The following is a 13425-nucleotide window of genomic DNA, read 5'->3' on the forward strand; positions in this document are numbered from 1 at the left end:
GCCCCACTATTTATCAGCCCTGTATACAGGATAAAGCAGTATAGATGATAAATTATTTTGTTTGTTCTCTCTCTCTCTCTCAAACACACACACACACATTACATACTAGTACAATAACTTTTACCCCAGTTATAATTTATTAAATATGTTATAGGGAATATGATTTAGGAAATCTCTTAAGACCAACCTACTTTAGGACTGATTTGCTGCATTGTCAGAAAATAGGCTTAATTAAAATATTGCCAATGCATTAGTATTTTATATACATCTCCTCTAAAATGCAGGAACGTTTTGCAACAAAAAAGTGAAAATCTGTGACACATAAAGCAAGCACAGATGATTTTGTGAAAGTTAACACAGAAACTTGTATAAACCTAATGGTAACCCCAAACCTTTCCAATATGGCGGGCGTGTGGTCGCAGGTTAACCATAGGCTGACTGCGCATGCTCAGTGGTGTAGTCTCGCCCAGCAAACGCGCTATAACGCGAGAGTTGAATTTGAAAACTGGCGGTTGATTAGATTTTTTTTTTCGGAAGAGGAGAATCAGCGAAAAGGTACCTTCTGCGTTTTGTTTTTTATATTCTGACATATAAAAGTAAAGTATTGAGTTGTTTTACCTCATAAGGTGTTTTATAAATGTAAGTGATAATTTTGACCCAGGTTATGGAACATTATATGGGCGAATTTGTTCATTTTTTTGCGTTGTTTTCCCTTCGTTAGCTATGTGGCTAACAGCGCTTCGGGTACGGTTTAGTACAGTTAATGTGTACTTTTGGGTTTAAAACAATATTAAGATTAAAATGCAAACACTTTACTGCACTTATATAACAATTGAGGTTAGTTATGTGTGTGTCTTGTTTTAGCCAGTTCGCTACTAAATAGTAAATGTCCAAAAACGGTCCTTTTCAGTGAATCGATTCATTTAGTTCGGTTCGGTAAGTGAATCGGTTCATTTTAATTTTGCTGATTCGTTGTTTTTGGCTACAACAATTTTGTATAGCCAAGTTCATTACTCTAACTTTTGCATTATTTCTAGTCAACCAGTGCAGAAATTATTGATTATTATCCATATTACTGCTAGTTGTAACTTTCATTAATGGTTAATACAGCTGATCTAAATACATTAATATATAAAATGACATTGTTTAGACGTAGGACACTGTTGTTATGATTTATTGAATTCTTTAGGGATGGGAGTTACCAGTCATCTCCTGATTATAATATTATCATCCTACCTTGGTTTGTATTCTTATTCTAAATATCATGATTTTATAAATACGGTATCCTGATGTGAGAGAAATAAAAAAAATCCCCAGATTTTGTTAGTTTTAAACTTTAAAAAAATGTTAACGATTAATTAAATCTATTCCGTTCCTTATAACATTAGTTGTCCACCTTAAAAACAAAGTGCAGCATTCATATAATACAAACTAATTTCAAATACAAGAGTTTAACATTTAACAAAGCAGCATCTCTGTTTTACTATCCACCATGATTAATATCTCTAAGCAAACTTGGTGATTAATTCACTCCTACCAAAAAAATGTGATAAGGTGTAAATAGTTCAGAGTTTGGGATTATAAAGGGGCACCAATGTTTCAAAACTCAATTGGAGGCTTTTTAACCCATGATTTTTAATAAAATGCGTTTCTGTTGCGCCACTTGGAGGCTTTTGCGCACCTATCGTGGCCAATCAAACCAAAAACTAGACAATTCTGCTCACTGGCAATTGACTGGTCCATCTTTATTTTAAATGTAAATTAAAAAAAAATCTATTTTGAAATTAGGGATGGTACGTGATTCATCACTACAAGATGTGACGAGAGAATTGAAAGAACACACTCTGTGTCAGCTTTCCTGTTAGGGTTAAAACCAAACTTAACCCGATCTATATGTCCGATTATATATGTCCTATACAAACTATATGTCCTTTACAAACACAGTTTGTGGACTAACATGGTCATGTTTTCCCCATCAGTAGAAATTTACATTCAATGGGACTTGGAAAGATCAGGTAATCTCCTGGAACGCTTCATCCTTCTGACTAATAAATTAACCTCGTATGCAGGGCACTTTACTTATTTTTAAAGGTGCTTTGCATGTCCAGGTCTTGTGCCAGTTTGTATGTATGTATGTGTGTGTGTTTGGATCACTAGCATTAAACACTTGAAGTTTACACGTTTCATGTTGGAATATTACAGCCCTCCCGTCCTGTGTGTCTCCATCCAGCTTTTCTGTTTTGAGGTCTCCACTGGTTTTTAACAGATAATAGTGAATGTATAGATTAAGTGATTTATGTCTGTGTTTGTTTCAGGAGCATTAACATGACTGCTGATTCTGAACTGGAGATCCGTGAAACTTTCCAGCGTGCTCAGAAAGCGCACAACAACAAGGCCAAGCTGGTGGCCAGTTTGAACAACACATACGGCAAGGTAAAGTGCTGTGATTATTTACAAAAAAAATTTTGTTCTTGGCAGTTTAAGCCATTTAAAAAAATTATTTTTTATCTATTAGCTTCATTTGAAGATCCCTCTGTGTGCTGTTTAGTTACAGGATAAGAATGCGTTCCACCAGGAGTTTCTGCGCTGCCTAAAATACGCGCTGATCGTCTACACCAGAGAACCGGCGGTCGAAAACATCATCGACTTCGTGGTGAAGTTCGCCGCCAGCTTTGAGACACCTGTGGAGGAGGAGCTCGAGGAGGAAGACGACGAAGAGGAGGATACATTTCTGAACTTCCTATTCAACTTCCTGTTGGAGGTAATCTACTGTACATGAACAGACACAGGACAAATAAATTAGTTTTAAGAAAACAATGATGTAAACAGTGATGGATATCGCAAACCTTAACAGATAGATACAGTACGTGTGGTTTTCTCTGTCTGTTGCAGTGTCATGGAGTGAGCAGCCACGCAGTGCGCTTCCGGGTGTGTCAGCTGGTGAACAAGTTACTGGGCAGCCTGAGCGAGAATGCGCAGATCGACGACGGGCTGTGTGAGCGCATCCACGAGGCCATGCTGATCCGCGTCACAGACAAATACCCCAACGTGAGGATCCAGGCCGCGCTCGCTATGGCCCGCCTGCAGGACCCCGAGGACCCTGAGTGTCCCACGGTCAAAGGTACACACACTCCGGCTTCATAGATGTATAACATCGTATAGCGCTTTAGCTTTTGTTTAATTACCAGTGAATTGTGTAAACCGTTTATGAATCTCCTTTAACAGTGTTTCAGCTAGAAATTATTTTAAGGTACGATGACAAGTGTGTGAGGTTTTACATGTACAGGAAAAAATTTTTTCTTGTGTAAAGCAAGAAAAGAATTAAAAAGATGTATTTATTGTACACAAATATCTGTCAAAGCTACCACTCACAATTAGAAATGTATAGAAAAATAAGACTTTACAGTTAAACCTTGGGTTGTGTGAAACATGATTCTTCCGGAAGCGAGCCTGTGTATCAAAACACTCGTCTATTAAAGCGAATTTCCTTCATAAGAAATAATGGAAACTCAGACGATTCATCCCACAACCCAAAAATATTTATATAAAAATAATTAATACAACATATAAAGTAAAAATAAAACAAATTAACCTGCCCTTTACCTTTAAAAAATGTTTGTGTGCGTGCACCCGTGCCTGTTTGCGTGTGTTTGTTTGTCACAATCCAAGGTTCCACTGTACACGTTAAAAAATATATGTTTTAAAGTTTGATTTTGGAGTCAGTGTGGAGATTCATGAATTGTCCTACAAAAGAATTGTGATACAACACTGAATAAATTATTTTATAAACAGGAAATCTGATCCTAGACTAGCAGCTAACCAGCTAGTTGATTTAATGAAAGCTATCAAATGCCAGTGAACTGAAGAAACTGTTAAATTCCCCATAACACATCTTTTACACCCATAAAAAACAGCATAGGCAAAAGGAACATGCATCAAACAAAACCTCATATACAGTACTACCATCTTCACTGCTTTTATGGGCAGGAGGACATTTAACAGTTTTTGGACTGGACTGATAAAGAGGTTAAATATAAAGCTCCACCTACTAAGAATCGATAGGTTTACTAAGCACTAGGTGGATCAGTGTGTGCATGCTCTCTTTCATACATTCTCTCTCTTGTCTGTTTTAGCAATACAATGCTCGGTCTTGTTGGCATGATGACCTGCTGTTTCTGTGCCATTATTGCAGGAACACTGTTAAATGCCATCAAAGTTGGATCAGTTTTTAAATTTAATGTGTGTATAAACATGTCTTTAAAGCCTACATGCTGCTGTTGGAGAACGACTCAAACCCTGAGGTGCGGAGAGCCGTCCTGTCCTGCATAGCACCCTCCGCCCTTACACTCCCTAAAATCTACAGACGTACACGAGATGTTAAGGAGAAAGTCCGCAAACTGGCCTATCAGGTACGCACACAGACACGCACAATTTCAACACAAGTAAAAACAATCATAAATAATACAGGTAGACCCAGACGAACATTTGAGTTACGAATTCCGGTATCTTTTGTGTGTGTGTGTGTGTGTGTGTGTGTGTGTGAGAAATGAATCGGCTTCACTGGTTTCAGTGAATCAGTCCGGGAGCAGGATGATAGAAAATGTCTGTCCTGTTAAACTGTCCTAATGGTGAATAATCCTAATTTCTAAAAAAAATCCTGGAGTCCTGGGAGACAAAATGGTGACCGGGATTTGCCTCGCGATTTGAAGATGCAGAGACGTGTGAGATTCATGTCCTTAGGCTTGATTACGGTTTTTGGCCATATGGTGGTGGGCGAAAGGGGGACAGAGATTTAGCAAGTGGATTGGTATGCTTTACGTTGTATATTTTTGTCAAAGGCGTATAAGAGTCAGTGACATAAGAACAAATCCGACTTACGAACATGCTCCTGGAACTGACTTTGTTCATACGTGGGGGACTACCTGCAATCAGGTTTAGATCAACGTTTTAATGTTTTAAATCGATATTTCTTTATTCTTTTTTTAATAAAGAAATTGTCTTGCATTCGGTGAAGTTTTAGCAATTACGATAAATATATAATATTCAGATTTCCAGTACAAATAGATTTTGTTAGCTCAAGTTTAAGGCGTGTTTGTATTTCTGTATGTGATTTCAGGTGCTTGCCGAGAAAGTCCATATCCGAGCTTTGACCATCGCTCAGAGAGTTAGCCTGCTACAGCAAGGACTCAACGATTCTGCTGGTCAGTTGTGTGTGTGTGTAAGTGAGTGAGCGTGGGCGTGCATCAATGTGACTTGAGAACAGATATTCCGGGGTGTCTGATTAAACCGCCATATCGGTTGCCTGACACACGTCAGTGTAATAAGTGTGTTTGTGTGTTTAGCCTCGGTGAAGGAAGTGGTAAAGCAGACCCTTATTCCCTCCTGGCTCCGCCTCCTTCAGGGAGACGTGTTGCAGTTACTCCACAGACTGGACGTCGAAAACTGCGCAGACACCGCGGTGTCCGTCCTGCATGCCCACTTCTCTATGGCGACGACCCCCGATGACCTCCTGAGCGCAGCCAAACTGGACGACAGGTGTGTGGGAGGACGAGGACAGTGTTCCCTCAACATTTTAACATGTTTCAAATTCTATTGTATGGTGTTTGTGTGCGTGTGTGTATAGAAAGCTGATCCCGATAGACGCCCTGACGTGTGAGAACGTGCTATACTGGCGTGCGCTGTGCGAGTTTGTAAAGAGTAAAGGAGACGAGGGAGAGGAGCTTCTGGACAAGCTGCTACCCGAACCTGCTCGGTTTGCAGAGTACCTGTACAGGTAAAACACACACAGTACACTGTACATCTACCTGTACTGTACCGCACTGCACGCGTGTGATGGAGGATCCAGAATGCCTGTGTGCAATAAGGATATGATTCATTGTGGAATTTTTTTGAACAGTTTCATGAAGACGCTTCCAGCCATGTGCGACGACGACCGAGCTGATCTGACTCAGCTAGAGTCCGTGATGATGAAGGAGTTCATCTCACAGCAGCTCATCCAGCTGGTGGACTGCTTGGACACTGCAGAGGAGGGGGGAAGGTAACGCTTTTATTTGATATTTTTATTAATTTCACATTTCAGACATCCAACCAACTAACCCTCTCCTCCATCTACGTACTCTTATGTAAAGGGGGGGTCACGTAGGAAATGAGATAAATAGCACAAATTCATGAGATTGTGGGGAGATTTTATGGTTTTCAGTTGTTTGTGATGATAATAATAATAATGTACACATTTTGTTCTTGTGCATTTAAGCATCATCGTTCCATGCAGTTGGAATTTTACGTTTTAAAAGTAGTAACAACTTTCAAACACTAATTTTATCTGTAAGTCCATTTGAATTACAAATTTCCGCAGATAGGAACAGACCTTATATACGCGAGCATTCATAGATGCAGACAAATTCACAAGTTCGCAGTCTAATGCAGCACCGAGACAAGATGGCATCCGTTCAAGTGGACGTAAAAAAAAATAATTAAATAAATAAAAATTTATCTAGGACTTGGGAATTACTTTGACTTACAAACGTGCTCCCAAAACAGAATTCGTTCTTAAGTTGGGGACTTGCTGTAAAGCAGAAAATCCCAATTATTATTATTATAATAAATGTTTTTTTTTTATTTTTATATTTTTTTATCATTGACCATCGTTGTGTTGGTTCCGTGAATCTGTACCATCCTTCTTCTTTAAAATTTTTTTTTTAACTTATTTGTCTTTTTTATTTTACGACGGCTGGCAGATAACAAAATAAACGGGTACAAGAGCTGTGCGTGAGAGGAAACTGTCCGCTACTAGTTAATCGATGCCGGATGACGTTCTCTCAGACATGTTTTTAAAAAGGGTGGGAAAATATACTTGGCCGTCCTGTCGGAGTATAATCTATGTGTGAAAAACACTGCAATTAAGGTATGAGGTCCGTACTCGTAAGGAACAGTCATATGAATTCTACTCTAAATTCAAGGTCGTCCCATTAACAAATGGTGAACTCTCAAACTTAACAAATTCCTGCTGAAACTGGTCTAATACAGGACATTTAAATCAGTGTTTGAATATCTGAACCGCTTCCCTGTATCCAGTTTCTTCTTATTATTTTTTTTGTTTATAACTCCTCTATCAGAAAGCGTGTGCTCGCCGTCCTGAAGGAGATGTTGGTGCTGCCGAACACGCCCCTGTCTCTGATCAGTCAGCTGGTGCAGAGGCTCATGGGAATCATCCACGATGATCAGCAGCGCATCACAACGGTGTGTGTGAGAGAGAGAAATGATTTAAGCTAAAATAAAATAAAAATTAGACTGTGATGTCACTCTTTAAATGATATACAGGTGCGTTTATAAAGTGCTAAATATAAATGCATTTGTGATAAACAGGTAGCCGAGATCATCTCAGATGTGAGGGAGCCGATCGTGCCCGTGACGCAAACCGAGGACGAGAACGAGAAACGCAAACGACAAGTCCGAGTGAGTCTCTACACAAACGAGTCACGTGTGCCGCGATCCAACAGGCATCTTTTAAACGCTTTATCTATTCTCAATCTGTGTGTATTTTTCTCTCTCTTTCTGTGTGTGTCTCTGCAGCTGGCAGAGGTGAAGGTGTGTATCATGGAGTGTAAGCAGCAGCTGGAAGACTGCATCAGCGCTCAGGATTTCGGTCGCGCTGCCGAGTTGAAGAATTCCATCACCGAGCTGGAGGATCTGAGGAACCAGTTAGTGCAGGAGAACACACATACCGAGCCTGCTAAAGAGCAGCACGCAGAGAAGGTACGTACACACACACACACTCAATTTATTTATATGTCGTTTAATCATTTTTCCTACACTATCATGGAAATAGTGTATAATCTTTAATTAGGCGGTTATTACCATAGTAAATTTAGTACTACTTCAGCATGTTTGTTTGTGCCATTCGTTTTTAAGTTTTAATTGAATTATAATGCAGTGTGATTAAAAGACATGTGTGTATTTGTGCTCAGTTCTTGGTTTCAGGTCTAGAACTCTCCAACGTTTCAGCTCTAAGCTTTATCAAGGTAGATCCAAGTAATGACCTTGTCTCAAATCCCTGTCTAACGGATAAGCTTTTAAGTTTAATTAATATATAGCCACAACTATATGGCTAAAAGTATGTGCACCCCTGACCATCAATCACCAACCTTCACAAAGCTGTCTCCATAACGACATGGCGTGTTGGAGTGGAAGAACTCCAACACGCCAGAGCTTTGAATATATACATCATAATAAAATATACGGAAGTGGATGAGGATGGAATGGACCTGGAGCCTCCGCATACATCATCACACTGAGCTCAGTAATCCCCTGGTAACTGAATAAACACAAATCTACAAAAAATCCAAAATCTAGTAGAAAGACCTCCCAGAAGAGTTGGAATGTAATGATTTAAATGTACAGTATTTATGGTAAAACATGGTCACACAAGGGTGTGATGGAAGGGTGTCTACAAACCTTTAGCCATATAGCTTTTTAAAAAAAAATTAAATAAAATAGGCAAGACATTTGAATCCTAAAACCAATCACTGAGCTCGCCTCCAAGCTAATCCTGTAAGCTGCTTTCTAGCTGAAAATAATCTACCTGCCCTCGGATGGTTCATTTGCAGGTTTGCTTAAACTTTGAAGGGCAGACTGACGATGCCTAGGGTTTGTGTATGAATTTTTTTTTATTATTATTATTTTTTAATAACTAACCGTTGCCTGAATGGATACTTAAGAAAAAGAACACCATAAAAATGCAGAATAACACTGAAGAACAGCTTTTTGTTGAAAAACATATACTTTAAAGATATACATAGATATAAGTAGATACAAAACACAACTAATTTACGCACTACCTAATGCCACTACAATAGTTTAACACCAATAACAGCTAAAAAAAGGTTGTTGGTATTCTTGGAGCGCTACAAACCAGCTTTTCCCATTTCAGCTGAAATATGACCTTATTCTGGCAAAAATACCACACCTCGTCTGACTTTGCTTAGGTTGGTTTGACTGGGGCCAGACACACGCACACACTTCCAGCTCTTAAACACGCTGCATTCCTCTGCTTTCACCTTCATCCTTTGTTGTGAAATACAGCCACGCTTCAGAACGTTTCTGGCCTTTTTAATTCGAGTGCGATTAGCTTAGCTCGCTGCTGTCAGAACGAGTGTAATTACTGCATATCAATCAATCAGCTTGATCTGTTTTGAGTTAAATACTCCTGACGCCGGTTCTTGCTAGAGCTCACGCCTTCTATCAGAATGTAACAGATTTGGAGGGCTAGCTTATCATGTGGCGCTTTGGTGCTTCTAGGAATTCATTGTGCTGTGTCTGGGTGTGTTTTTTTTTTTTTTTAAATGTCTATTTATTTATTTAAAAAAGAATGATCCAGAGACGTTACTGAAGTGTCTGACGATGTGTACTGAAGCCCTGAAACAGATGAACATCAAGCGCGGGATTTGTCCGACCATCAACGGCCTCCTCGACTCGCTGGTACACACCGTAAATATACAGGCGGGCGTGTCTTTGTTTTCGTGTGTGTACTAATGGTCATGTGCTCCGTAGGTGCTGCCGTGCGTGTCAAACTCAAACGCCGCAGTGAGAAACATGGCCGTGGTGTGTTTGGGCACCGCAGCTCTCCACAGCAAAGACCTCGCCAAGACACACCTGGTGCTCCTGCTGCAGGTAACGCACGCACATACACTCGCACGCTTACACGTTATTTGGAAAACCTGGACAGATTTGTGTTACATTAGCTGCGTACGCGTGTCTCCATAGATCACCCAGCTAGACGAGCCTAAGATCAGGATCAGCGCTCTCAGAGCCGTGGTCGATCAGCTGCTCTTGAACGGCCTAGACATCCTGGGCGATAGCTCCGCCTCCCAGCAGACGCAAACCTCCGACTGGCCAGACAGCAGCGATGGACCGGCGGATCGTCCAGCCGAAGAGGAGGACAATCCTATACAGAGCATCCTGAAACTGTTAGCCGAGTTCCTGGACAGCGAGGTGTGTGTGTGTGTGTGAACATGCATTCTTGTAGGTCATGATGTACTAATGTAGTGACTTATGATTGACTCCCGTCTCACACACACGTTGTGTTTTTAAAGATCTGTGAGCTGCGCACGGAGACGGCCGAGTGTGTGTGCAAGCTGCTGTACTGTGGCAGGATCGTGAGCGTGAAGCTGCTGACTCGCCTCATCCTGCTCTGGTACAACCCGCTGACCGAGGAGGACCAGAAGCTCAGGCACTGCATCGGAGTGTTCCTGCAGCTCTACACGCACGCTCACAGGTATGACTTGGGGGGGAGTGGCTTGACCGAGAACACTTGTGTATTTGAATTATGAACGAGCGTGCTGTTCGTCTGTCCCTCAGGACTCATCAGGAGTGTGTAGAGGAGAGCTTCATTCCCACAATGCGAACGTTATTCAACGCACCGGCCACGTCCCCGCTGTCCGAGATCGACACCAACAACGTCGCTGAGCTCTTTATTGAGCTGACACGGTCCAACGCGCAAACTCAGGTACGCTAACACGCTAACATCACTTTTTATGGTTTACAGAGTGGGGCGGCTCACTTTGTGTGTGTGTCTGTTAGGGTGCCAGGGTGCACGAGTCTCTGGCTGTGCGAGTGTGTAACGAGATCCTGCAAGACGCTTCTGCCCCCGAGGTGCGTCTGTACAGCAAAACCCTCGCCGCGCTGGAGATCAGCGCCGAGCCGGGACCTGCCAATAACGAGCTGCAGCAGCTCCTCATCTCCATCCTGCAGGTAACACGGGGGTCACAAACACGCGCGACATAGAATCTTCACTCCCACAAGCTTTCATTAATATTCTCAGGACTAATATTGATTATGACTAATGACGTGACTCAAACTCATCTCTACTGCACGTTTTTAAAACCTGAGAAAATAAAAACCAACACACAGACATTTACTCCTGATTATAAAGGAAGTGCAAACCTGCCGGTGACGGGCAAGGGATGTGTCAATACGGCGGAAAAAACTAAATGATAAGACGATTCTTACAGGCAATAATCGATATGGTTCTATTTTAAATATAAATAAATCAAGTATAACACATTTTATGTTCAGTTATATTTCTTTCTGAAAAATTAATAAAATACAGTCCAAAAAAATTCACCACTTCAGCAGGGTCAAATTTTTATCGAAAACTATTTAGCCTTTTAAGCCTTCGACACATTATTAAACCCTGTAAGGACTTTGCTGGACCTTCACCTTAGTAGAAGAAATGTGGTTAAAATAATAATAATTAAAAAAAAAAGAATCATGGAGAGCATTAAATGCTAAGTAAAGAATGGGGAGATATATTTTAAGCCATACGTACCTGGAGGACTGCACTGCCACCGATCCAACCTTTACAGGCCAGTTTGTGCTCACTAGGGATTTACAGCTGTGACAAATTTCATAAGCAATATTTATCATTGTGTCTAGAATCTATTGTGCTTCCTTTTAGCAGCATTATATATATTTAACATATGATTTATAGTTGTAGAATAATCTGCACATTTAGAAGATGTAAGATAAATGAAGGAAAAACTGTTGTTTTTGAAGACAAAAATTAAACCCTTTGTCTCTTTTTGAACGCTTTAGATATTTAAACATGTACAGAGCCCAGTGCGCCGGTAACTGTATCGCGTCTATACATCGAGGCTCAGTTTGTTGCCATAGTAACTCATTTCCAAGTCCGAAAAAAGGCTATTTGAGTGGGTTTTCTGGGGCGTCTCATAAATACTGTAATTTCGACATGTTTAGGTGGATGTACATACAGTGCACGCACACACACAATTCTTTTACATGCTCAAGGTAAATGTCTTTTAGTAGACTTGCACAACAATATATAAAGTAGGTTTAAAGGATGGTGTGCAACTTTTTCCTGCTTCTATAGAAACCTTTCATCACGTTTGTTCTTATATATACGTGTGTGTGTATGGGGGGATATGTAGGAGGTGAAGGATAAGCACTGCGTGAAGGCCTTGGAGAAAGTGCTCGCTCGTCTTCAAGGAGAGCAGTGTGTTCGAGTAACACACACCCAGGATGCTGTGCTGAACGCCGTGGATGAAAACGCCAGCGGTACACCACACACACTTCTATGCAGCCCTCTGTGTGTTAGACTGTGTACCTGATTATTGAACAAACACACTTTGACATCCAACATTTATAACTCTCTTTCAAATTTAAAATGTAACTTTTTTTTTTTTCTTTCCCTGGATATCACATTCTTGCACTTTTTTTGTGTTGTTATTGTGTAAAACGAGCGCCTTTTTTCTCATTACAGAAGTCGTGAATGGGGATGACGGCCCACCTAAACGCCCCAGAAGAGGTGCACTAGTACAGCTTTTTTTTTTTATATAGATTTTAAAAAATATATTTCTTGGTTCTTTTTCATGTGTTACACATTTTTGCGATGTAATGTGCAGGTCAGAAGAAAGCCACAACTGCCCGCAGCGTGAAAAAACAGTCTAAATCGAAGGAGTCTTCTGACGAAAGGTTGGGGTTATGCGCACACACACTCGTATATTGGCTCACATTTGCTCCACACATATTGTATGCTCTGGTAGCTAACCGCACGTGCGCGTTTTTGTGTTTGCAGCGACGAAGAGAACGTTCCGGAAGCCGCCGAGGCTCCGTCGGTGCGCCCAAGTCGGCGCGCTAAAACGGCAGCTCTGGATAAAACCAGACAGGACCTGACATCGCTGATGAATCACGAAGCCAGTGCGTAGGTCAGGGCTAGTTTAAAACATCTTCAAACACACCCTGTGTGTAAGTATGTGTGTGTGTGTGGGGGAAAACATTATGCACAATGATAACATGTTCAGTCTTGTATACATGTTTAACATTAAATATACACACACACACCACTCGTTCAGAAGTGATATTTAATTCATATAAAGCCGCTATCACTTAAAGAATATTCACAGCTTACTAATACACCGCTAGTAATGATTCATAGTCCGCTAAAAACGCTCACTTGCTGTGATTTTTTTCTTTTCTTTTTTTTTTTCTTTTTTCATTGTACTGCTGTACAATGTTCACTCTTCTCTATTATTAATCATCACTGCAGGGTGTAGCTCCTTTATTCTCCATGTTCAAGTTTTGACCTTTACACACACACACACACACACACACACACACACACACACACACACACACACACACACGGTGAGGGAGAGAGAGACAACTGGTAAAGTGCTCAATACATTATCAGCAAAACTCACTCGACTCGCAAACCCGAGCAACTGTTCTTTTATTCTCAAGTGTTTTATTTTTAAACCTTAATAAATCATTTTCTCTCTGTCACTCCCTGTTTTTTTATATATACATAAAGAAAAACCCCAGACTTTTATTTTTTTTTTTTTTAAGGAAGCACCTTTTATTGGTCTAGTAACAGGACATTTCTGTTACATGTTCAAATCACATTAGAAA

At 40.6% G+C, this 13425-nt stretch overlaps 1 protein-coding gene across 2 annotated transcripts; it reads left to right on the forward strand.

Moving 5' to 3' along the window:
- The first annotated feature begins 499 nt into the window (after positions 1 to 499).
- Positions 500 to 13132, forward strand: ncapg (non-SMC condensin I complex, subunit G). 2 transcript variants are annotated; one of them, XM_053480350.1, is made up of 23 exons: positions 500 to 555; positions 2316 to 2433; positions 2549 to 2761; positions 2893 to 3121; positions 4264 to 4409; positions 5117 to 5201; positions 5343 to 5535; positions 5624 to 5773; positions 5897 to 6037; positions 7116 to 7239; positions 7366 to 7455; positions 7573 to 7755; positions 7968 to 8021; positions 9367 to 9477; positions 9550 to 9669; positions 9763 to 9990; positions 10092 to 10273; positions 10357 to 10504; positions 10579 to 10749; positions 11946 to 12072; positions 12278 to 12322; positions 12420 to 12489; positions 12593 to 13132. In XM_053480350.1, exons 2-23 carry the CDS (start codon positions 2326 to 2328, stop codon positions 12720 to 12722), a joined length of 3048 nt encoding a protein of 1015 aa, XP_053336325.1. In that variant the 5' UTR covers positions 500 to 555; positions 2316 to 2325; the 3' UTR covers positions 12723 to 13132. The 2 variants fall into 2 exon arrangements, with proteins under 2 accessions (XP_053336325.1, XP_053336326.1); XM_053480351.1 differs by lacking the exon at positions 7968 to 8021.
- The last annotated feature ends 293 nt before the right edge of the window (positions 13133 to 13425 follow it).

This window comes from Clarias gariepinus, chromosome 20 (genome assembly GCF_024256425.1).
Source record: "Clarias gariepinus isolate MV-2021 ecotype Netherlands chromosome 20, CGAR_prim_01v2, whole genome shotgun sequence".
Classification (NCBI taxonomy): Eukaryota; Metazoa; Chordata; class Actinopteri; order Siluriformes; family Clariidae; genus Clarias; species Clarias gariepinus.